The sequence below is a fragment of the Gouania willdenowi genome, chromosome 18, assembly GCF_900634775.1.
Source record: "Gouania willdenowi chromosome 18, fGouWil2.1, whole genome shotgun sequence".
Taxonomy (NCBI): domain Eukaryota; kingdom Metazoa; phylum Chordata; class Actinopteri; order Blenniiformes; family Gobiesocidae; genus Gouania; species Gouania willdenowi.
This window is the reverse complement of record NC_041061.1, coordinates 16,191,057-16,216,917: the sequence shown is the minus strand read 5'-3', so window position 1 is coordinate 16,216,917 and position 25,861 is coordinate 16,191,057. Positions and strand designations below refer to the sequence as shown.

At 38.6% G+C, this 25,861-nt stretch overlaps 1 protein-coding gene across 1 annotated transcript in view; it reads right to left on the bottom strand.

Moving 5' to 3' along the window:
* The window catches only part of plcb3 (phospholipase C, beta 3 (phosphatidylinositol-specific)), a 69,752-nt gene extending 44,484 nt beyond the window's left edge, over positions 1–25,268 (bottom strand). Inside the window, exons 1-2 of the mRNA XM_028474182.1 lie at positions 24,843–25,268; positions 7,386–7,472 (exon numbers count right to left, since the gene is read on the bottom strand). Of these exons, the coding sequence (XP_028329983.1) occupies positions 7,386–7,472; positions 24,843–24,941 (186 nt within the window). The 5' untranslated portion in view covers positions 24,942–25,268. The remainder of the gene's footprint in view (positions 1–7,385; positions 7,473–24,842) is intronic.
* Positions 25,269–25,861: the final 593 nt, after the last annotated feature.

The following is a 25,861-nucleotide window of genomic DNA, read 5'->3' as shown; positions in this document are numbered from 1 at the left end:
AAGCAAGAGGAAATGTCATCCTTAAGTTTATGTTTGGGGTTTGACTTCTGATAGATACCAGCTGCATTCAGACACAGAGTCAACGCGACACAGTGACAAATCAACAGTGGATTAACGACGTAGAAACAGAGCCACGGCAAACATAAAATAGTGAAGAAAAGGCAGTTATCTGTTGTGCCACAAACATGCTCTTCAGGATGTGCCCTGACAGCAGCTTTCTGAAACCTTTCTAAACACTTCGTTGTAAGCCACATCTGTGCTCTAGCAACATCAACTACGATCCAAAATTAGACAAAGCCAAGAATATTGTGTGGCCTGGTTTGACTGCTTGTGCAAAGATGACCAGGCTTTGTTATCTGCTGGTCTTCTGAAGCACCTCAATCCCCACCATAATCTTTGCTTTGTTACCTAATCCACAGACAAATGCTCAAATCTATTGACTTTAAAAAAAAAAAAAAAAAACCAAACACTTTCTAAATCTTTAAATCTGTGTCTAAAGCTGCGTGTTGGAGCCAACGGTGGCATCGTCACTGCATTTTTCCCTGTTAACACCTTTTATATTTGGTAAAACATCTCATTTCTTTTCTTTTTTAATAAAAAAAAAAAAAACACATGCCATTATAACCTTCTACTATAAACTTTATTTTTTAGTCGTAAAAACATCGTTACCTTTATCTGTATGAGAATGAATGCACAATCTTATGATGGATTTGTCAACACCGAACAAAAAGTGTGCAAATTTAAGAAATTGTTAAATTATTCTGTTTTCTACTGATTTACGGATTCGGTTTTAACATTTAACATGTCCCTAATGTATATTTTCAAACAAACAGTAATAATAAGGTTTTAACATTTACTAACATGTCCCTAATGTATATTTTCAAACAAACAGTAATAATAAAGTCAAGTTTATTTATTTATATAGCACATTTCATGTGCAGGGCAATTCAAAGTGCTTTACATAAAACAAAGAACAAGAATCACACTAGAGCTAGCATGACATAAAAAAAATACATTTAAAAATGAGGAAAAATCGAAATGGGTAAAACAAAAATCAATCAATAAAACAGGAAAATAGTGATTATGATTATCCTGTTTAATTTAATTTAATTTAATTTAAATGTCAGTTTTCAGGAGCTGTGGCACTTGATTAAAAGTACTAAAATGTTTTAAGTATCACAGCAGTTAAAACTGAAGATAACATGTTCCCTGCTAACCCCTATCCATTTCTATTTAATTATTTGTGATATTGTGTTTTTCTCTCCTATTTTATGATCATCTGCTTATTTTTGCAGTGTCATGAAAGGCTCTTATTAATAAAGTGCATTAATATTACTATAAATATTAAATAAACAAACAAACATGCCCTTACAATCTGCTCCATACTTTACTTTGGTCACAGACTGAATTGTAAGCTCAAACTCTTATACCAATGTAAGAAAAAAAATAACTTTTAATCTCCTTTTAGATGTCAAATCAATAACTACTAATACTTATCTTATTTTGACTTAATTTGACAACCCTGTAATTTAGCCGTCAGGATATATACATTCATTTTTGACCACAGATCATCTGTTTATCCAAAACATCAAAATACGGCAGCTGACGTGAAGGACACAGAGGAAAGTTTAGTCACAGGACTGAAAGGGACACAAAGCAGGATTAGCAGGAAGTTGTGAGCATATGTTCTAACAGATGGCTTGGTTTTTCTGTTGGTTTGTTTCGTGGATCTTATGTAATCTAAAAAGTTTTTTTTATAGCCCCCTGGCAGCCCCAGCTCAATCCAAAAAATCCACCATTCACCAGTGACATTGCATCAGGGAATTGGTTTTAAGGATGGAAGGAGAAAAGGCTGGAATCTAGAAACATTTAATCAGACATTCCTGCTAAAACCTCAATTCTCTTTCATATGAAAAAAGTGACATAATTTTGTCAAAACTATTTACCCAAAGGGGTGTTTTTGCTCAATAATGAGTGATGTAATGTGCGTTTATTGAAAATGGCAAAAAGTTATACATTTAAAATGTCGTCAGGAGCTTTAATGCTATCACATACTGTATTTATATCATATTTATGCTGCAGAAACATTCTCGAAACTAGATCTTGGCTACATATCATCAAAGCTATAAATACTTTGAGTTGCTTTGCTTTGTTTAACGTGTTAAAATTCAAAAGTTTAAAGTGAAATGACTGAAATAAAGCAGCACGAGGAAAAGAGAAACAAAAACAGTAAAAACCAATGTTGGGTGGGTGTGTCTACCCGCAGCCTTCATGTGGGAAAATTTAGGCCCAGTGTATGCGTGCACACACATGCCAGAGGTCTTGCAAGCCGAGACTATAAACACATAAGCAAAGATGATGCATTGAGGATAAACTGGAAAGAGATGGAGAGAAGTAGAAAAAGTGTGCAAAATAAAAAGGAGAAAGCAACACGTTCACGAGATTAACAGAGTTCTGAATAAAAGCTTTCAGCATGAAAAGAAATGAATTAGTGGGAAAAAGACGGAAAAAGAAATTTAGGAGAAATTGTTGAAATGAAGTGTAAGAAGAAGGTGACACAGCACAGATGGGTTAAGGGAGAGGAACACCTGACTAAATGAAGAACGGGTCACATTAATAAAAGGAATATACAAAGCAAAGAGTGAAATAAACCAGATGAAAGGCAGTCTTTGTTAAAAGCTTTTCTCTATTAGCCCAACCACTGTCAGAGTGACTGGTTTACAATTCAACATAGTTTGTCTTTAATGTACATTAAAAATAAATGAGTGAGCACTCAATCGCATGCATCTTCGTCTTTAACTATCGTCTGTTGCCAGGGTTGCAGAAAGAGGCTTTTAGAATCAGTAGGGCAATACCCAGCATCTTAATGGTAATTTATGACCATTAAAATTGTGTTTAAACTGTTGCTTCGATACATTTTCACCTGTTTTTATGTATTATAAGTGATGTATAGTCACAAAGGATGATGGGATAGATAAATCCCTCTCATATCTGAGCAAATTTACATTTCTTTTTTTTTTTTTTAAAGGATTTTTTGGGCTCTAGTGGCCTTTATATGACAGTTGCTTGGCAGGAAGGGGGACAGAGAGAGGAGGGAATGACACGCAGGAAAGGGTCCCAGGCCGGGAATCGAACCTGGACCCGCTGCAGGTGAGGAACTACAGCCTCTGTATATGGGGCGAGCACTCAACCCACTGAGCTACACACCACCCAAATTTACATTTCTGTCAAACATTAGACGAGTTATTCCTGCTGCATGAGTTGGATTTCTGTGATGCAACAACAACTTGTTACATCGCATTTCTGAATAGTTTTAATAGTCAATATCTGCATGTTGACGTAGACATGCTATTAGCAGTTGGATCAATTGAGAGTAACCACTGATCTAGAGTCTCTGATTTTCCGTGATTGTGGAAAACGGATAGAAAAAAACGGCAAAAGCAATCTGAACTACTTCCTTCTTAATTTTTCTCTCCATTTAAGATTGGGCCCAGAAAGTGTAACAAACAGATAAATATGTCCAATTCCGCCCATAATCCCATTCAAAATCTCATGCTACATGTTAAGGTTCGAGTAGTGATCATGTTATCCTGTGATTAAAAATGAATGTAAATCTTATCTGAAGTGCGTTACCTTTTTAATGTGTTTTGATGAACGAGTGGTTCACATTATTATGCATTCAAATCTGAAAAAGCTCTGATAGAGAGGCAGGCTTAGCTCTTGGTGTATTAGCTGAACTGGTGATTAGTTTACCTTATGACATGTCACGGCACAAGCATCTCCAATCACACGTCTGCACGGGATTACGCGAAGGATATTCATTGGTTGGCGGTAATTCAAGTTTTAACAAATAATGTTTTAGGACCACATCATGCAATTACATGGTCATTTTCTCGCTAAATGGGCGGATGAGGGTGGAGCAGCGTGGCTAATCCCTCCTTCGCATAGTGATCTTGCATGATTTCAGTTTAACCACCCTGTTCATCTAAGTTCTCTGACCTAATTAACCCTATATAGCATGTTTGGTACAATTTTGGGAACTTTAATAGCCACTAAACTCATCTAAACATGGAAAGATGATGAAACCAAAACAAAATGGAAAACAGTAACATGACATGGAAATGGCATCTGTACATTTGGTCTCCGAAGGGGGGGGGGTCACTATCCCACACTTTGAAAACCCCTGGTCAAGATGAAGTTAATAAATGTCATGAGCTCTGCAGTAACATGCCCAAGATTTGGAAAAATAAAGCACCCAAGGGAAGGAATTGCATATAATTCATAAAATGCAGGCGAGTTTTTAGGGTTGCTAACTTGTGAATGTTCCCAAGCGGACTGTGGGAGCACTGAATCCCTAGGTTACAAAGATCTTCCAACATATCTTGTCATGTAAAACAAAGCAGCCTGAAAGCCGGGTGATGTAGTTGCTTGAAAGTCGGGCATAGGAATTTCTAAGCTTTCAAACTCAATGCTGCACTGGAGATCTAATGTTTTTGGCGCCTCTATTCTGAGAAATGGGTTTCGTCTAGAATACCCTTGTCATCTGTGTAAAGTGTAATGACTGGTCTCATTAATAATCGCTTATATCCGTGTTGCTGTGTCCTCTTTCTTTTCAGCTCTGCTTAGAAATCTCGAGGGGTGCTAGAATGTTGAAATATAACTTCACTCTGGGATCTCTGATATTACTGTACAGTCATATAGAAAGAAGATTTCTGCAGCGCCTTGACTGAAGTATGCAGTTGTACCCTTTTCTTTTTTAACTCACTGTGGACATTTGATACAGAGGCAAGCTGGATTGCAGTGGATGGAGTTTGACTGAAATTATTAATGAGAAACAAAGTTCAAAAGCAACACAGCTAAGATGAAAAGCATCTTTTTTGTGCTTGCATGAAAGATAGACATTACAGCCTGATTTATGATGAAATGCTTTGAATTCAGAATGTTTTGATAAAGTATTTAGTTTCTGTGGCAATGGCGGTCAACGCGTTGCATTCCTGCTTCTGGAATAAGAATAGTGGACACACGCCAGCTAAGTCATGCCAATATTAACTAAAGGCAAATAGAAGCAATGAAAGAGACGTGTAAAACTGTGGTCCTCAAGGCAAATGAGCAGTACGACAGCTGCTTTTTGGAAATATAACTATAGAGGGAGTAGAAAGCGGTCTTAGAAACTGTTGTGGTTTTACGATCAAATCTGACAGCGGTGTAAGAAAACAGCTTGCATGGCTGGACATAAGTAAGCAAATGTATCCTTGTTGGCTTAAGAAATACAACACTTTGAATTCTGTCAGATGTCTCTTTGAAAATGGGGAGATTTAAAGCCTTGAAGTTACTGTAGGTTTGGTATTTTTCCTTTTACTTAAACACAAAGTGAAGAAACTAAAAAAGCTGAATTCTAACCTTCCACATACCTTCACACATGCAAAACTCAAATGACCATTAATTTGAGAAACTTCTTTTTGAATAATATGTAATATAACTTTTTTCTTGGGAAATTTACTTTGATCTCCGTACATGTTTCAACTGTCAACTGCCAGTCTTCTTCAGAGGCGTCTGCTGATCCCTTTGATAGGTCCTTGATTTCCATGTAATCATTTCAGAAAGTTATTTTGTCTTCTTTTTGAATAATATGTTGTGGATTCTGGAATTTATACGCGGAAGTCAAGGACACATCAAAGCTATCAGCAGACGCCTCTGAAGAAGACTGGCAGTTGACAGTCAAAACATGTCAGGGGCTCAAAGTGAATTTCCTGAGAAAAAAGTGGTCTGAATAAATGAAACCATAACGTATCATTCAATAAATTATAATTATTTTAACTACTCAGTCATTCACATTTGGGTTTTTTCGGGGAAAAATACTATGGATTTTGGAGCAAAATATATAAACAAGTCTTTTTTGTATATTTTCTCCATTCTGACATTGAAAACGCACTTCAAGTAACCAATGTAAAGCTCAATAAATCCAAGAGATTAAACGACAGAAAAACTAAAAATCCACACTCAACAGTGTCAGCGATACACCTCCAGCAACAAATGGCCTATTAACTCAGCCCCACATGCACACAAACACACACGTGTGCATGTACCACCACATGCACAATTAATACATGGGGATGGAATGAGTATTCAAAGCAACTCTCTGTTAACGTGAATTCTTGAACACATGTTCTAGACAGTCCACGATGGGGGCCCTGGCTCAGCGTAGTCTACGACACGCGCACACGCAGACACAACAGAACCATCAACATGTCATTCCATACATGCCTTTAGGATGAACAGACGGATAGAAATAGAAAGAGAGATGAGTCATGTGTGCTAGGAGTTGGTGAACATATGTTTGTGAGAATGTGTATAAAGTAAATTGTCTTTTCATGAAGCGATCTTGCAGATGCAGTATAACTACCTTGTGTCTTTTTGCTGTACTCAGGCTCCATCTGTAAACTTTCCTCCAACAATTCTGTACAATTTCAACTTTGTCAAAGTTTGTTGGTTTCAAATATAGTCGGACGCCCCTACACAGCGGCTTCCAGTTTTTTTAATGACTGTGTTTAATCCTACATGGGAAATGTATGCTTATTAGCACCTACTTTGTATTATCGGTTGATTAAACCCCTGGATACAATCCTACTAAAAATAATGAACATTGTGCAAAGTGCAGGTTTGAGGGACTGATTGATGTTTATTTTTGTGGGGGATTGTTTCATATTATAATCATTATATCAATAATTATTCCTCTTTTCAAAAGCCATCTCTCTTTTTGCATTTGGTCCAACTGGCCCCACACTATTTGCACATATTTAATGAGGGCTTACTCTTATTACATCAACATATTCTTAAATCCTAAGATTTGCTTGAATCTAAACTAGAGTATAAATAGTGGATGAACAAAATAAAAGCGAGTGCACAGAGGAAGATACAAAATGAGACCAAGACAAATAAATTAAACCCATTTAGAAAACACAAGAACATCTAAGCTAGAGCAGTATATCAGCGTGACAGTGTTAAAGTAATCGAATATCAATTTTAATTATGGCGTCTTGATAGGGTTTGAGCTTTAATCATTTAATCGATGCATCTGCTGTGACCTTGGGCACATCTGCATCGATTGATAGCAGCTAATGGCAGTTTATAGCCTCCTGTGTGTTAAGCAGCCACCACGGTTTTTATAACAAGACATTACAAACAATAAAATACATCATCAATCTTTGTGAATGAATGCATTTGAGTAAAAGTTAATATAGATTTAAAAAAGAGAATAATGAGGTGTTTGCTGTCACTTGTGACCCAGTTTGTTTCTCGATGTGATGGAGGAAGCAAATGCCAGGAAAGAAGAAACATCCATTGACCTCCTTTAAGTTCAACAGCTGTGTTAGTGTGTGTTTTACCAGGTTGGACACTCCAGTCCAGTAGAGGAAGAATCCCTCTGGGTCAACTCTGAGGGTTACCAGTGTTGGGGGGCCGCTGTTGGGTTCCTGCGAGGTAACAGAAGAATAAATGTTACACACTATTTATGATGTAGCACAGTGCTTTTCAACCTTGGGGTCATGACCCCATGTGGGGTCACCTGAAATGTCTAATAATAATAAAATAAAATAAAATAGAATTACTCATTAAAATTATATTAAAAAAAAAAAAAAAAAAAAAAAAAATTCATCCATTTTTGCACAATTAAAAATACATATCACAGAAGACAAGCTTTATTTTTTTTTTCTATATCCGTTTATATTATTTATTTTTTTAGACTGTCCTGTTAAGTTCAGAGAGTGTTTCAGAAGTGCAGTCCACATGTTTACATGTTTCATGAAACGTGAAGTTCGTTAGATACAATATGTATAAATGGGTAAAGCCACAGATTTGTTTGCTTTATTGATGTAATCTGTGCTTTAAAATGTATATTTTGTATTTAAAGTTTAAATAGATCTGAATATGTTTATTATGAAACAGATTAACTTATTGCTCGTGTTCAATGAAAAATACAAGGCAAGAGGCCCTTGAAAAAATAATCGCATATTAAATCGCAATCGCAGTATTGAGGGAAAAAAAAAAATTGCAATTAGATTATTTTCCAAAAATCTTCAGCCCTAAAACAAACGTGATCAAAAACGTATTTTAGAGAAGGGAAGAAAAAAAAGTCTCCAAGGGTCAGCAGAAATTTGACAACACACACTGCCCTGTAACTGCAGTAACTGGTGTTTCTTTTTTATTTGAACGTCATCATGATCTCACGCCAACTCTATGCAAAGAAGCCACAGGCCTCGTGTGGGTTTAGGTGACACACGGACATCTGCTGTCATAAGCATTTGCATCATCATCATCATCAACATCTCCAAAAGGAGAGAGGGAGGAGGGCGATCTCATGGGTAATCCACACCAAGCTCTCCCACTAACTTACCAACACACTGTCAGAGGACGGGAAAAATAATAGCACAAACAAATAACCCGGTGACACTTACAGAAGATAAATCAATGAGCTCAGGAGCATATACAGCATGGGCCAGTGACTATATATGGTCACTGGTCATGGACGTGGTAATGTGTGGCAGGCGTGTTGTGTTTTTGAGCAAAGCACACTCTGACTCTGGAGGCTGCGTGAACTGTGACAGCAGATGAAAGTCATTCAAAAACACAGAGGAATATTCTTCATTCTGTTAAAGACAAACAACATGAACATGATCACTGTCCTCATTTTGCAACTGGAAATTGTGACATACAATGCAACAGTAATCCAAAGAAACAAAGAAAACACGTAGAGTAACTCTGGGTGGTAATGCTCCTTGCCTTGGTTGCCAACCGCCATAAAACCACACAGAAGAAGAAGAATGTAGAGTAACTCTAAACATGAAAGGCCCAAAGACAAACTAATGCTGTAATACTTCTAAAAACCTGCAAACTCTAACCTACGCTGCCTTTCAAACCTAACATATGTTGAGTGTTGGCTGTGCAATGGGCTAATGGATGAATGTCTAAAGGCAGAAGTAAATGTTTGGATTGGAGAATGAGGGAGGGAGAAAAAGTTGAGAAATAGAGGGTTGGAAAATGAAGGGCTGAAGCGTAGGTGGGTGGAAGTTGAGTTAGAAAAAAGGTTAAAAAAGAAAAAAAATGTCATGAACAAAAACAGAAGCAAGCACAGGGCCCGACTGTTCTTTTAAGTGTAACAATTCACCAACCAATGGCTTAGATCCGTGAAAGGCCCCATCTCTCAGCCACAGAGGTAATGAGATCAGGACAAAGAGTCAATGTCGGCTTGATAAGCAACAGGAAATATTATTTTCAACAATTGGAAAAATTGCGATTATGTGACAGCACACTGCACTCGGGGTGTGAAAAAAAAATCGTCATGGTTACTTTGAGACTTCTACACAGTAGTTTCAGTGAAAAGAAACTTGTTGCACTTTATTTTATGATGACAGTGTGTAACACTGCATTTTCTTTTTTTCAGTGAAAATGTGCAAAAACACTAATAATAAATAACAAATGTGATGTTTTGAAGCAAATAGTTTTGACTCAATTTGTCCTCTGAATGATCAATATCTTCTGATGAACATATACAGCAACTTGATCCTTCATCTCTACGTTTAATTTTGATATTAACTGGCAATATCGCGATATATAGTGAAATTATCGTACCGTGACCCACGTATCGCGATACGTATCGTATTGCAACATCCTTGCCAATACTCACCCCAACACTGCACATAATAAACCTGGGGTAAAATTCCAAGGATATACTGCGCAAATTTCAAAGCCTCAGCAACAGAGGAGCAGGAACAACATGTTGAGTGTTGAGCAGAGTCGAGTCAGCACTATAAATGACTGAACTCATGACCTGCGTTTCACCACTCCAACAACTGAAGGAGCTGTACAACTCTGACTTCCTGGTGTGATTATCATCTTTAGGCTGTGACCTGAAATCAGATGCTCTCGTCGGCCTGCGACTAGATGCCACAAGTGTCAAAGCCAGATGGTTCATAAACATGTAGTGGAGCCTGGTGCACGGCTCTATAGATATATAGCATGAGAGCATTTGTGAGTGTGTGCATACATTGGATTTCTAATTCAAAAAAGTCAATGAAAATTCCACAGCTATTAAGTAAGTAGGGTAATATGACATGGAATATACCCTTAGTTCAATGTTTTTTTGGAGAATATCACACTTTCACAAGTTTTCACCGATAAAGGCAGTGGAAAAAGACAATTTAAAAATCTCTCCCAAAATGCCGATACACACAGTTAGATGCCAAAAAGGTTTGTTAATTAATGTGCCTGTGCAAATTTAACCCAGAATGGTCATTCTGGCAAGACTTTATCGAGTTAAAAAATATTGATATTCATATCGTAAATCGCCATTTTGAGAAAATGTCTTTTGGCTCATATCGCCCAGCCCTACTGACAATATGAAAGACATACATTCCGAATTATAACATAACCTAACCGCTAGAGCGGACATGGGCTCATTTGTAAACGGTTGCAGTTACTGGTTCAATGAACGGGAAGAGATTCAAATTCTGATGATGCTGGTTATGATTTACAGTCCGCACAAACAGGACTGAATCATAACATAACCTAACCGCGAGAGCAAACTTGGGCTCGTCTGTGAACGGTCGCATTTACAGACCTTGGAGTCGCTGTTAGCTTACCAATAAACGGGAAGAGATTCGTCACCTTTATAATAAGTCTCGACTCGGCCACTAGGAGTGAGGCCCAAGGTCAAGGCAGGCTGACTTGATAATACTGCATCATGTTTTTCTGCAGTCAGTGCCTTCTCCTCACCTTTCTCTCTCTGCTCTGTTTCATGTGTCGTGAAGCTGGAGAGGACAGTTCCTGATTTGTGGATCACGGCTCAACTAGTCTGGTACACTCTGATGTTCTATTTCTCTATTCTGTTCTGTTGGTCCTTCTGTCCACTAACTCCAACCAGTCGAGGCAGATGTCTGCCACCTCTGAACCTGGTTCTGCTGGAGATTTCTTCCTGTTAAAAGGGAGTTGTTTCTTCCCACTGTCGCTAAATGCTTGTTCATGTGGATCTTCTAGGGCTTTTTATTTCTTACGAATTTTATATTTTGATAGGCGCATTGAGATGACTTTGTGGTAATTTGCGCTATACAAATAAAGCTGAATTGAATTGGACATAGCTTTAAGACAGACTAAACCCTCACCTAGTTGCGGTGTAAATCATACGTGTAAATGAATAAGAAAGACACAATTGAAAGCTCTGAAGCTGCATGTGAGCATGTATCTGCGGCTGGTGGAGCTGCAAACCAAACGCTACCTTATTCCCCATAATAAATCACCACACCACTGAATATGCAGCATTTAAAGCTAGAAATCAAGCTGATGATAAAGCTAAGCTAGCGAGGCAAAGAGCCATTGGGCTGCTGTTGCAAACTTGTATTACTACTAGTGTGGAATTTATCGACAATATTCACTCAACGTGACAGTGAAATCTCTCTTATCTTTATTTTTCTTTACCCTCTATCATTATCCTTATATTTATCACTATTATTATTTCTGCTGGATTGGGTTTTTGTTCCACTACAAAGGCAAATTCCATGTGCTGCTTTTTATAAAAACTGTACTCAGCAAAATAAACCTGATTCTGATGCTCAACCAGTAGAAAATGCTGTAAACACCTGATTATACATTAAAAAAAAAAAACACTGTCATATACCGTGAAACCGTTAGAACTTAGAAAAATACAGTGATATACATTTTTTATCATACTGCCCAGCCCTAGTTTAGTTTATTTGACAGGGACAATGTACAAAATACATTAATCTAAGAAAAGATGCTTTGTACCAGATTTAGCTCACACTAATTTCCACAGTTAATTGAACTCAACTGACTGTATAAAGCATGTTTGGTATGATTTCTGGAAGCTTAAACTCCAGTAATGAGATCTAAATAGGGAAAGCCGATGAAACGTAAACAAAACAGAAATAGATAAACTGAGGTGAAAATGACACAGGGAATTTGCATAAATGTGCGTTCATTTTGAATGGGAAAATCTGAGGCTCTAGCTGTGTGACATCAAATTAATTAATGATAATTTCATTTTTAAATAAACTGCGCAGCTTGCCATTGGGTCTGGAAAAACACTGCTGTCGATTATTCCCTCATCTGAAGTACTGTATAAAAACAAGTGTCAACACACATACTCTGCTGTAAAGGGAATATCACTGTAAGCAAACACATTTATACAGGAGTGTAATCCATAGGTTCACGTCAACAGAGATCTACCACCAGCCCTACTTTATACAGCGTTTAAGTAAACAGTGCTAACACTGTGGTTCCCTAGTTTTGCATGTAACGCCTTTAGAGTTTTACATACTGCTCTGTTGCTTCTGGTGCTGCCCTTCAGCGCAAGAAGATAGGAGGTTTTGCAGAAATACTGTATATGAATTTCAAACTAAACAGAGTTCAATTATTTGAAACTGTCAGTTGTGACATGTGTCAACATGTTTGAGCACCGAAGTGCAGAAGCCCAGTTCGGATGAACTATGGCCCGAAAATTCAGTCAAATGACTCGGTTCCACAGAGTAAAAAAAGGTCTCCAAGAGGCTCTTGATTTCCGCTCATAGAATGTCTATGTGAAATTACAGCCTGATTCAACAAGTATTAACAAAGGAGTAGTAATTTGAGAAATGGAGCCCCCGGGGGGGTCCTGTGGCACATACGGAGTAATGAGCCCCATTCATATATTGGTATGTCAATGATTCGGTACCCTCAACTGTCAAAATATTTGACTCATGAATAATGACAATTTTAATGGAAATTGCCAAAGACGGAGGGTGGGTCCCCGGGCCCCTAATCGAAATGTTTGAGGCATAATCATAATCTATGTTGAATTACCTTTGAAACGATATATCACAACTATGTTTCCATAAATTTGGAAATGGCCATAAATGGGGCGTGGTCCCCTGGGCCCCATTTAAAAAAAAAAAAAAGGGCTCTGAGCGTCTCATATTCATACCAAACTGCATTCCAATCTAATGACAACTAACAGAGGAGTAGTCATATAATTCGGTACCACCAACCATCGTAATATTTGACTTGTAAATAAATGAGAAATCAACTTTCGTTTTTTTTTTCTTTTGGGGCCCCAAATCAAAAATCGGGCTATGAGCATCGATGCGTACACATCAATAGATTATACCTACCAAATTTCAGCCAAATCCGTTCACGAAAAACAGGGGAGTAGAGATATTAACTAGTGTACACAACAACAACAACAACAGTAACAACGTGAATGGCATTTTAAGTCTGGTAGCCAGGCCTAAAAACTACCGTACTACTGGAAACTCTCAGAATTGAACAGCAGCTCTGACTACAGTCACAAAGCTCAACTTCATGGATGTTATTTCAATTAAAGAACAATTTCATTATAGTTTTCAACAACACTTTTTCACCAGATCAAATTTCATCTAAATTGTTGCTCATTTTAAAACGAAGGATTGCTTGTGTGAATGGTGGCGAGATTATGCGATTTTCGTCCCGAAAAATTAAAAGCACAAAATCTTACAATTAACATTTTAAACTACATAAGTACAGGGTTCTCACCAGGATTTTTTCACAGCATAGGGGGCATAATGCATGAGCGCGCGCCGCCGGCACGGAAAATTATAACATCGGGGGCCCCTATGCTCAAAATATTGTCTTTTGTAACCTTATTCCAATGCAAAATGTACAACAACAAAAAAGAGCATTCTCGCAGCTCGATTTTTGAAATAAATATTGTCATTGTTTAATTTTAACACAGGAGCAGAAGTCGCCTCATCTCAGGACAGCTGGGGCTAGGCAACTGATTACATAAAACATGTACATGTGCTACTATAATCTGGATATGTTTTTCATCATGTACTTATTTTTTTAGCATACTAATTTCCAATGAACCAATCAGAATTCTCTGTGAGGGAAATGTCCATTTTCTGAATGTATTTTCACCTTTGTATTTCACCTATGCTAACAATCCACAGGTAAGCAGCATTGCTAAAGTGCTCTCATTAAAGCGAATCATGGGTTCAACCCAATCGGACATTATTCTTAGCAGATTACATGCTCACGATTTGTTCAGTATGTTAAGAAAATTGTCATTTTAATGCTGAAGGAGTGAAGGATGTACCTGTGAAGGTGCAGTGCTGTGAATTATTTTTCACTGTCCAACTTTGACAGTTCTGATAGTTGACAGAATCTAAATATTTGACAACACAATACAAGGAAACACAAGTTTAAACTGAATACTCAAACCCATGTAAAGTATTAAAAGTGACAAAGTGGCATATTCTCCGTCTTCCTGCTGTTTTCTTATACCTCTGAGGGCGTATTTGATTTCCAGTTGTGCTAAAGTGTACGGGGTGAGAACCCTCACCAGGAAACCATTAGAGTCAACCCCTTCACACACAGACCCTATCATGTGTTTGTGTGTTAGAGTAGGTGGTCGCTTATAATTGGTCTTCGTCGCACTCCCTAATTAACCACCATATATGGCCTGGCTAGTGGCTTCCTTTCCTTTATTTGTTCTTTCGTGTCCATCAGTTCTTCAGATCTCTCTCCAACCAATGTGTTCTTTCTCGTTAGCCGATATGTCTTTTTGCTTTCTTCAGACCCCCTCCAGATGTCCTGACCTCCTGACATATGCCTTCATTACGTGACTATAATGTCAAACTAACACTCACAGTGTAGAAGGAAGTCGAAGGACCACCTCCATGTCTTCTATTCTCTTCCTAATGAGCAACTCTTGAAAACTTACAGTCTTTAAAGGGCACACACACAAACACACACACAACGATCTTGCTTTTCATCTGGTGTGCACAAATGTGGGGGTTGGGGTGTGTTGTATAACGGCTAAGGGAAATCAGTTTGTGTAAAAACTGATAAAAATGAAATGGTCACTGCCTCTACTTTTGCTCTGCCATAATGTGTGCTAGTGTGTGTGTTCAGTGGCTACTTTTGGGAGTGGTGAGAAAGGAGGGTTAGTGTGTGTTTCAGCTGCTGCTTTGGCAACATAGGGACTAAAATATGGCAGCAGGCAACCTTTGGACTCCAGCGAGTAAAGAGAATGCCTGACAGGTGAAAATCAGCAACAAGAAGCACTGGAAACTGGAACATTGCAATGTACATAGCCTGGCCATTGTTTAAATAACACTTTTCTTATTCTTGTAGCAAAGATTGAAAGTTTTCTTGCACTACATTACTTACAAATGAAATAGTTTTTCAAAGATTGTCCTTTCTGATAAGCATTTTTTACATTGCTGTCTTTCAACTACTATTCCATGGACTGCGGTCAGGTCTGCTGAGAGATGTCGAATTTTATTCAATAGGTGATGATTTGCAATGTCAGTGTCTAATTTGTTTGAGTAAACAGTTACTTAAATACTATGTGTATAACGATTCAGCCATTAGTTCGATGAATCGATTTATATTTCTACGATCCAACTACATCAACCTGTGCTCAGCAAGTTGGTCTTCCAGATGACATTAATTGATCTAAAACCATTTTAAAAAGTAAACAATCAATTACATGGATACAAGGAAATAAAGCAGTAGATTTAAGCACGGCAGACTTTATATGGATGTGTTTTTAAAGAACTTTTAATATTTAAAGACGTTACTGTCTGTAACATCCCGCGGTGCACGCCAGCAGACGACGCACAAAACGGAAAGGTCGGCAAAGGAAAAATTGATCTTTCCACCTTTGGTTTTCAGTGTGTAGAAACACACTGGACCGTTGACTGCCACTGCCAGAGTCTTCTGGCAGCGTTCACTGTAGCAACACTAAGTGGTAGTGTTAGCTAGTTAGCATTAGCTCTACAGTATCGCTATCATGTTAAAAGGAAAAGTAGAAGGTTTACCCACTGCTCATTTAACCTGAACAGATCTTGGTTGCACTTCATTTTTTATATTAATATTGTGTTATTTTTATGTCGAAAAAACAAACAGAAGAAACAAGTAAACCTAATATGTACTGTGAAGGAAAACGTATTGCGTCTTGAAATTGAGAGCAGAAAAGTTAACATCCTGCTTAAACTGAAATGTTGGTCGGGCTTTATTTAAATAAAATGTGAATACATTTGCCATAAAATGTTTAATTGTTTTTTTTATGTCCATAATTAATTTATAGACTATTCCCTTACAAGAAACATCAGCAGGAATCTATGAAACCTCACCAGTACTGTCCAGTATCCAGAGATCTATTTCAGTCACACTGGTTGAATTATTATTTTAGCAAAGTCACTAAATCATTACGGATCTAATCGTTTAAAATTAACCAATATCGTCGAATCAAATCGACAACAATGAAGCGTGATTCGAATCGAATCGTTGCTAAAACGAATCGTTACACCCCTGTTAAATACCCATCCTGGCCAGTGAGGGCATTAAGTAGTACAGTATTATATCAGCGAGTCAGTGAAGCCCCTCAGTGTCAGAGAAAGAAGTGCGGGAATGCAGAATCAGTGTGGAAAGGTAAAGTTGCTCAAATCTCCAATGACAAAGTAACTTACTCAGATTTTGTTTTCTTAAATAGTTGTGCCACCTTATTGCTGAGGCAGTGGAAAATTTGCAAGGTGAAGACTTGTTTACAATAAGCACCTAAATCAACTGGGGATTTTTGCCTCTTCCTTTATTGTAAGTGTATTGATAAATGTTTCCTTGTATTTAGCAATGTGTTGATGTACCCTAGGTTGGAAATCCCAGCTTTAATAGTTTGAGTCCCCTGCAGTCAACAATGTGACATTGGTAGACCTATCCTAAAAGACTTAAATGAAAACTCATGATAAAACAGAAGGCAAGAAGAAGAAAAAAAAAAAACAGGAAATGTCTGATAGTCAAAGAGAATCTAACTTTTAAACCAACAGGAAACGGACTGATGAATAGAAGGAGGCAAAGAATGACAGTGATATTAAAGAATGAGGAAGAGATCAGATTGAGGATGAAGAAAGAGGACAGGGCTACAAAGGGAGCAGACGGTCCAGATGTGAGTCCCACACTTCACATGTGGCTGTGGTTGACCTTCCACCTCCCTTCCCTTCGTCCTCCCTCCATCCATCCTGGCCTGATGTCTCACTGCTCTGTCAGGATGTTTCTCGACATGGCGTCAGGCGTTCACGCCTCCCTGTGTCCCTTCCTCCTCTGACCCCTCTCCTCTTTTCATCACTCTAATCTCCTTAACAATCATCAGATAATGGTTAATGGATGGTTGCTGCTTCCGTGCATCAATCTATTGCATAACAAAGATATCCACTTTCTGGAAGTATTGGCAGGCAGAAAAAAAAACATGTCAGTTCAGCCCTTTTGTGTTCTCTAACAAGAGCTTTCACAAAAGCTCAAAGATGTATCAAGTTTTTCGACACTAGCTATTTCTTTTCCAAAGATTGCAAACAATGTGGTAGACACACATCATCATTGAGAGAACAAGCAAAAACAAATTACCATAATTAATTTGACTAAAAATCTAATAAAAATTTGACTGACGAAGTTCTTGATGCATGTTTTACCGTTTGATGGCAGAAAATCTTGAGCATAAGCAACAATAAACTTTTCAATCTATGCTCAGCGCCATCTTGCCTGGCTGTGACTTACCATCGTACAGGCTGCATGATTGATTGGCTGAGCTGCAGTGTAATGCGGTGCCGACGCTAACCTATCAACGTCCAGCGCTGGGTCACGTTTCTGAACAATGGAGTGTGAAGCCAATGCATGCCATAACAACAAGAGAAAAACCCTGCAGAAACGTTTATTTTGCATCTAAGCCAGAAAAAGACACCAAGTTATAATTAGCAAGACGTTGGCTCCATAATAGGGCCGGGACAACGCGTCAAAGTAATCGATGACGTCAACGCAAAATGTGCGTCATTTGACCAAAACAAAGATGGTGGCGCCGGAGAATAACTAACGCGAGTGGCTCCTCCGAGTTTCAAAATTGCAAGGCAGTGAAGGCACTCGTTTGTCGAAGGTAGCTGTTCCCCGTAACCCTCGTCCTTTCCCCCAGGTGTGACCGGATGGCAGCGCGTCAACGGGACAAGGAGGAAACACCAGCCGTGACATCAGTGGGGGCAGCAGCAACAACAGTCACACACGCGATGAGAGAACATTTACATACCACTTTGTGATACCCAAGTAGTCCGTCCTGATTTGTAAATTAAACATAATGTATGTTTGCTGTACACATAGGCATATATTGGAGTTTTTCCTTTGCAGTCTGACCTTTTATTATTCCCTTAAACTTAACACACACACAATTCTTAAAGTAAAAGGAATGTTTACTTTAATGCTACTTCTGACTCTGAATGCAATATTGTGTACTTTTATATTCTTACTTAAACTTTATTTTGTTCTTTTGAGTTGAAGAGCAATAAACATATATTGCAATGTTAAGGAATTCCTTTTTTTTTATTTTAGATATGTAAATCAACATGGATAAATTACTTTGTCAAATAATGGGGAGATAATTGATAATCCAATCGAACTGAAAAAATTAATCGCTAGATTAATCGATGCATCGAAAAAATAATCGCTAGATTAATCTTTTAAAAAATAATCGTTAATCCCAACCCTACTCCATAATATCGGTACGGGATACAAATTTTAAACAAATTTTTTTTTTTTTTTTAAAAGGTGCACATATTTTGTTTATTGGTCATACATTAAACATTGTTATATACATTTCCGCTACAGGTACCCTTTAAATAACTAAACAGCTCATCCCCAAAGTTAAACCATAACAAACCACACACTCGGCTGAAGTTATGTACTCGTCTCTGCTCTTGTGTTGCAAACCTGTAAGCCAACCTGGCCCGAAGAGATGGTCAGCTCTGTAAAAAAACATCAATATAATCCTGGGAAAGCTCCCCGGGGATTCCTCCTCTGAGCCGCATGAATCTAACAAAATTAGTCGGCGAAGTATAATCGGCCAGCATCATTAACTGAAGGGTACACAGCCAGCCAAGTATTTATATTATTACAATAACTTCACTTAAGCAGAAATAAATACTGAGCGGGTGGTCAAACTAAGATATGTATACGCTAAAAGGAAGTGATGATCTTACAGTTCAGCATTATGACTAAACAAGCTTAGTGAGGCACGACAGCCCATTTATGCAAGCTGTAACTGTTCATATCTTACTACATCAATACAGAATGAAAGAAACAACACCAGCACCTTGTGGTTTAATGGCCTTCAAACTCAGGTTCTCATGGGTTTGGTCAATTAATGAGCAACCCGTGATTCAACGTGACTTGGTTTACGAGAACTGGTCTGCTTGTAATTGTGCGGTGAGAATGTAAACCAATCCAAAGCCCACATTTGGAGAAAAGAACTGTAAAACATTTGGTTAAGGCCGAGGCAAACATAAGGGACAGTTTAAAACTGCTGATAAGGTTTGTTTATTTCGGGTTTTCAAAATTATTTTACCTCGGGAAACCAAATAGTATCAGATCTTAATGATATCCTTTGATGATAAATGACATTTGACGTATTGAAAAATACATACATCTGTGCTGATTATGTTCAAAAATAAAGTTTGTTGGAACTGGTTTCAACACGAAAGGAGAAGCCTTACCGTTTCTATTGTTCTTTATTTAATTAGTGCATTTCAGGGCAAATATAAGAAGTCAACTTGGTAAATGAAACTTAAGACAATGTTTTTAGCAAACATAGTAACAAAACACTAACAGTAACACCAGCAGTGACAGGGAGCCAAAGGACCCTGTAGACAACGTGTCGGTCTGTGAGTTTAATTGGTTGTTTAGGAGGAATTTTAACTGAATTCCAGCTGGAATTTGACTAAATTGAATTGCGGCTACAGAGGGCTGCGCGGGAAAGGCAGAGGGGAGGGAGGGACGGGGGCGAAGGAAAATTGTTTGGCTCTGGAGGAGTACAACAAGCTCCAACAGGAAGTCATTCAATGTGAAACGCACACCCAACACAAATCAACCACACACACACACACACACACACACACACACACACACACACACACACACACTCGTGCACGTGTCTACACAAGTCAATACAAAGACGAGAGACGGTCAATTCAAAACGCATTCCTGGACTTTGTTTACCATGAGTCACTTGTGTGTCTGTGTCTTTGGAAGTTCTTGTAAGAGTCTTCTGAGAAAAACGAGTGTTGGGTTTAAAACAATAATACTGAGAAAGCAGTGCAGGTGTGGGGGAAAAAATGTGAATGGATTAATCATGAAGGTTGTAATAATGGCAGGGGCAGAGGCAGAAAAAAGGAGATGAATGAATGAGCCATGTGGAGGGAGGACAAGGAGGGCAAACAAGAGAGATGAGGTCAAAAAGTGGAGTTTTCATGTAAACAAAGAACCCTGCCCCAAGGCACTGACTGTGTGTGCTTCTTAACACTGATCGTTGCAAAGTCTTTAGTGGAATCCATCAAAGTTTGGACAAAGTGACCCGTCACAACAGAAAGCCACAAACATCTGGGTCATGCCAAATTATTAACCTTGCCTTTTGCCTGCAAAATCGATCCTCCTGGTGTTCACAAACACCAGAATCCATCTTGTGCTGCTCCAGCACTTACCCTCCATAGCGAACCAAACCAGTTCGAACCAATCATGAGGCAGTGTTGTAATTTTGGACAGAATATCCGGGTGTGACAAAGGCAGAAGCGTCGAACCAAAACTGGTGCATGCACAGTTGCGTGTAGAGGAACTAGCTGGGCTACCGCTATAGACGTTTTTCACATTTCCACATTTTAAACCGGAAGTGGTGTGCAACAACTTCCTGTGGCTATAGCTTTAGCGTTAGACAGTGACAAAAATGCTCATTCTCCACGTGGTTGCTCTTGTTATGTTCCTGGTTGCTCTTGTGGGGCAAGAAAACAGCCATACCTGTCTAACCACGCTTTTCCGACGGACCAAGACCAAAGGAGGTGGTGGATCTCAGCAGTTAGCAGGGATGAGGGTCCAGAATCTGGATTCTACACTACACCGGCACTTCACTCAGGAGGATTTTGTCAGCGTATCTAGTCACCATCAGCCGCCTTAAAAGTGGAGCTGTTCCATCTCTCTTTCCCTGGAATAATTTCATCGCACCACGATAGAGCGAATCTGCCTTCGAGACGGCTCAGTAACGGCAGCTTGTCCTCTCACAGCAAGCTAGCTATGCTAAAGCTGTGGAGCTGCTACGGCACATCCACCCACAGGTAAATCAGACAAACACATATCAGAATGTTAAAATATATTTTAAAGGTCTATAACATGCTTCTCTTTAAACATTCTGAATGTTTTAGCAGACTAAAATGAGTTTCTTTATTACAATGTTCATACTTCATATGTTGTAGATGGCAGCTACTTCACAAAGCTACTTCTTATCTTATCTTGATAGCTGGATATATTCTTCATGGAAGAACTTATACCCCTCATCGAGGTTATTTTGTTCAGGTATTCGCCGCTGCGATCGCCTCCGCATCAGTGAACAAAAAAGCTGGCAAGTTGAGCAACGCTGTTGAAAAAATAAGAGCCATTTTCCCTTAGACCTGCTTATAACAGGAAGTTACTCGGCACCAAGATGCGCTACTTCCGGTTGTCGTGAAAAAGGTCTATTAGCATAGCTCCGAGTCAAAACAGAAAGATGTCGACGCAGGAGGATGAACGTGTGGAAGCTGCTATAAACTCATTGTTAGAAGAATCCAGCGTTTCATTTTTGAAAGAGCAACAGCGACAGGTGCTTTGTGCATATTTGGAAGCGGAGCCTTGCTGTTGTTGTAGCCATAGCAGCATCTCTGCCGTGTGATTGGCTAAAACAAATCATGGTGGACAGGCGCTTTGCCCAATCAGCTTCAAGTATTGTTCATGTCCCTCTCGGGTTCCAAAAGGATTCGCTTGACACGGACCCAGATCGATGTGGAGAACTCGAGTAAGAGAGAGGGCTACACATCAATCTGGCTCTTGCCAGATTACCAAATTATCACCGTCCTCGTAAACTGAAACTACCTTTCCAAACTATTCCAGCTGCAAACTTTGTTTCACGAGACAAAACATTTATGGTAAACTTCCGTCCATTTAACTTGCCCAATGATTCCTGATTGGAATCTCAAAGAGTGTTTTGGACTTAAACACATTTTTTTTGTTTTTTTTCTTTAAGCCTGCAAAAACCTCTTTATTGCACCTTCTACAATTATCTAGCTGCGTGAATTGTAAAGCAGCAAGTCCTTCAGAGTTGATTTTGACTAAAATGGGCAACCTGCTGTTTCTTTAATGAGTTTCTTGCACGCTGGGGACAGCCAAGTACACTGTGGGGAAAGAAGATTATTGACTAAAAACCCATTTACTAGAAAATACAAATGGTTTTTATTTGTTTGTTTTTTTAAAAACAAATCATAGTGGTTGGTAATCTAGTGAAAAGACTGAAAGTTGATGCACTGGTTAAACCCTGGAAACACCTACTCTAAATGATGGCAAATGCTTAAATTATTCGTAAGTTCTTAGTTTAAGGACTATAAAACTCAAGAAGGTCAAATGTTGACTCATCCACTTATCACAAGTATCTTACTACTTCCTTACACATGTTTAAAACAACGAGCATCTCTAATATCTGTCCTTAGCAGATAGTATTTTATAAAATGTCACATTATTCCAGCAAATTAGTGGGTGACAAAAAATATCTGATAAAATGTCATCTACTTTTATAACCAAGATTGAGATATTCCTCTAAAAAATAGAAATCAAAAATTCCAAAGTCCAAAACTACAAGAAGAATCTATGGTCAACAGAGAGTAGAATTTAAAACAAGTAATTAAGATCACAATATTAACAATGTAAAGTCAGATCAAAGCACACAAAAAAAGTAAATATTTGTGCAAAGAAACATTCAGAATATTTTCAGACCTTGTGTCATTTCATATTAGTGTGGAGAGCTATAGCAAAGTATTACGTAGGGGTGGGACGATACTATTGAAAATAATGGGCTCACGATGACAATGCACCATGCTATTTTTGGAAATAAAAAACAAACAAATATTGCAGTTGTAAAAATAACTATGCATTCTTTGGGTATAGCAATGTGAAAAATAAAAAACCATAACTCTTTGATGTGTAGTCGATCATGTGGACTTTCTTTTTTAAGTTCTACACTTGCAATACCACTTGGACGATACATCTTGTGACGTTTTCATATCCCCATATCTTGTCACACGATGTGTCATCCCACCTTTAATACTAAGTATTACCCCCCAAAAAAATGATGATAAAATAAACAAAAATAGAAGACAAATAGGTGCACGAGTGATTGTGTGCTTGTATGTGCGCGCACGAGTGTTTTTGTGTGAGACACTTTTTTTCGGTTTAATCAGCTTAAGCAGGGGTTTAAATGTGTTTTACAGATAAACTGTTTTTATAAAAAAAAAAACAACAACTGATTAATCGATTTATTTATTGACCGATTATTCAATTATGAAAACAAGTGTTAGTTGCAACTCTAGTTTGTTGTCCAGATATGTGTGTGTGTAACGAAGCGCTATCATTAATCTTTCCTGAAAGTTCTCTTAGAAAATGAGACGAGAGTTGGATGTAAGGATGCAAGAAGAATATAAGAACAGTTATCCTTGCAGGAAAACCAGCGAGTGTCCAATAGGGCTGGGCGACATTGACCAAAATATTTTTTCTCAAAATGGTGATATACAATATAAATTTCAATAATTTTAATTCAAATGAAGTCTGACCAGAAAGACAATTCAGAGTTACATTTGATTCATTAGCAGTTGCACAAAATGTGCCACTTTGGCCTTTTATCTCCTATAAAAGGACAGCATGTGTGAGTGAGTTCTGTAGTGTGGCTTGTTTAGGGGAAAGTCTGTGTTAGGACGCACTTAGAAATCCATAACTGTGCTTTTAATGCTGTTCTGAGAAGTATAGAAAGCAGCAACTCCTAAAACACGTGTTTTAAAACAAAATAAACTATTAAAAAATACATACATCGATATAGATGGTATTGTAATTTTCTATATCACTAAAAAAGAAAACTTGACATATCTTAAATCTCGATATATCGCACAGCCCTGGTGTCCAACACATTTGACCTCTGCCAATACTGATATATCAGGAGCTATATAGACTTGGCTTTCATTGCAGGTTAAATATTGACATTTGCTCAGACGAGAACACCTACATCTAGGAAAACCCTTAACTATCACAACACACACACACACAAACAAACAAACAAACCTTCATTAACGGTAATGACACTTTAGGGCACATGTCTGGGCTGCTGGGTGAATAAGCTGAATAAGGAAATAACATAAGGCTGAAATCAGAGTTTTCACTTCATCCAGTTTCTCAGAACTGACCTGATTAACAATGATCAGGATTACTGAGAACAACCTCCGGTTTGTGTTGAAATCAAACCTAAGGAGATCATTGGGTTCCCTGAATACTAGAGATACATTGATCACACACGCACACACACAGAGGTATGAGCAGATCCTTTGGGAGTGTGTAGGGCCTACCAGGGCGTCTGAGAGCAACTGGATCCAGAGCAAAACCGGCTTGACAAGAAACACACACACACACACACACACACACACACACACACACACACACACACACACACACACACACACACACACACACACACACACACACACACACACACACACACACACACACACACACACACACACACACACACACACACCTGTATGAGGAGCAGCAGCAGGCAGAGAACATGTGCACACACCTGCAAACACACACCTGAAATGATCCAACACACACTTCCCAGCAGCAGCAGCACTATGCTGTTGCTGTCATGTCCTCCTCCTGTCTTTCACTCCCAGTTGTTCACATCAGCACAGCAAACAAGTTCATGTCTCGAACTAAAAGCTCACCTCGTCCCATTTGATGAACTTTGCGCCCTTCTTCAGAGCTTCATGGACACGCGGGGGTTTGAGCTGAAGTACGTGCACTCCTGGTTTGGCTCCGGCCATGATGAGGGACTCCCTGCCCGGGTGCCAACGCCTAAAGCCCGGCTACGGCGAGCTGGAGCTGGGGCTCCTCGGAAGGCAGCGAAACTCCTGTCCTTTCCCCCGCCTCCACGCTCTCCTTTCCGGGGACACGGCTGTCTGTCTGTCTGAGAGTGTGAGGACTTCTCTCTCACACACACACACACTTCCTTAAAAGTTATCGAAGCTCGGAGAGAGTTTGAACAGCATGACTGTGTAGAAGCACCGACATACACAGACAGGACTACTGCTCAGCGCCGCTGTCTTCTGCGCGTCCACGCAGCGCGGTGACGCGCCTCAACAACTGTCCTTCACTTCTCGCTTCGCTTGCTCAACACCACCCATTTAATGGCTCTCTTTGGTCCCTAGAGAGTTCCTGTCCTGCCTGTCACCTGGCCTTACACAGACTGAAGAGGACGAGTAAGTCATACATAAAGTATTCAAGTACAAGTAAATAGTAGCTAAATTATGGAGAACTCAAAGTAACAGTTACTAGTTACTTTTACTCTCCACGTTTATTTTTGGTCAGGATTCCCTTGCATGCAATAAACATCTCATGTATAAACTTATAAAGAAAAAGACAAAATCTTGCACAATTGGAACTTAATTTATTTCCCACAAAGGCATCTGTATAAAATAAAATGTTAGTCAAAATGATTATTTTAAATAATATAACACCAAATAATTCAATTAAAAAAAAAACAAAAAAAAAAACTCAAGGTCTAACAATAGCTAAATTTATTAACTCTATATCAGTGAAAATAGCCATCATTCAATGCTTTTTTTTGGCACGCTGCATCATGTTTATTCTGGTTGTCATCTATGAAAGCTATGATGAAAATCTTTTGTCAGCAAAATGAAAACTGCTTCAAAGGTACTGTCAAAACCAGAGGGCTGCCAGTTTG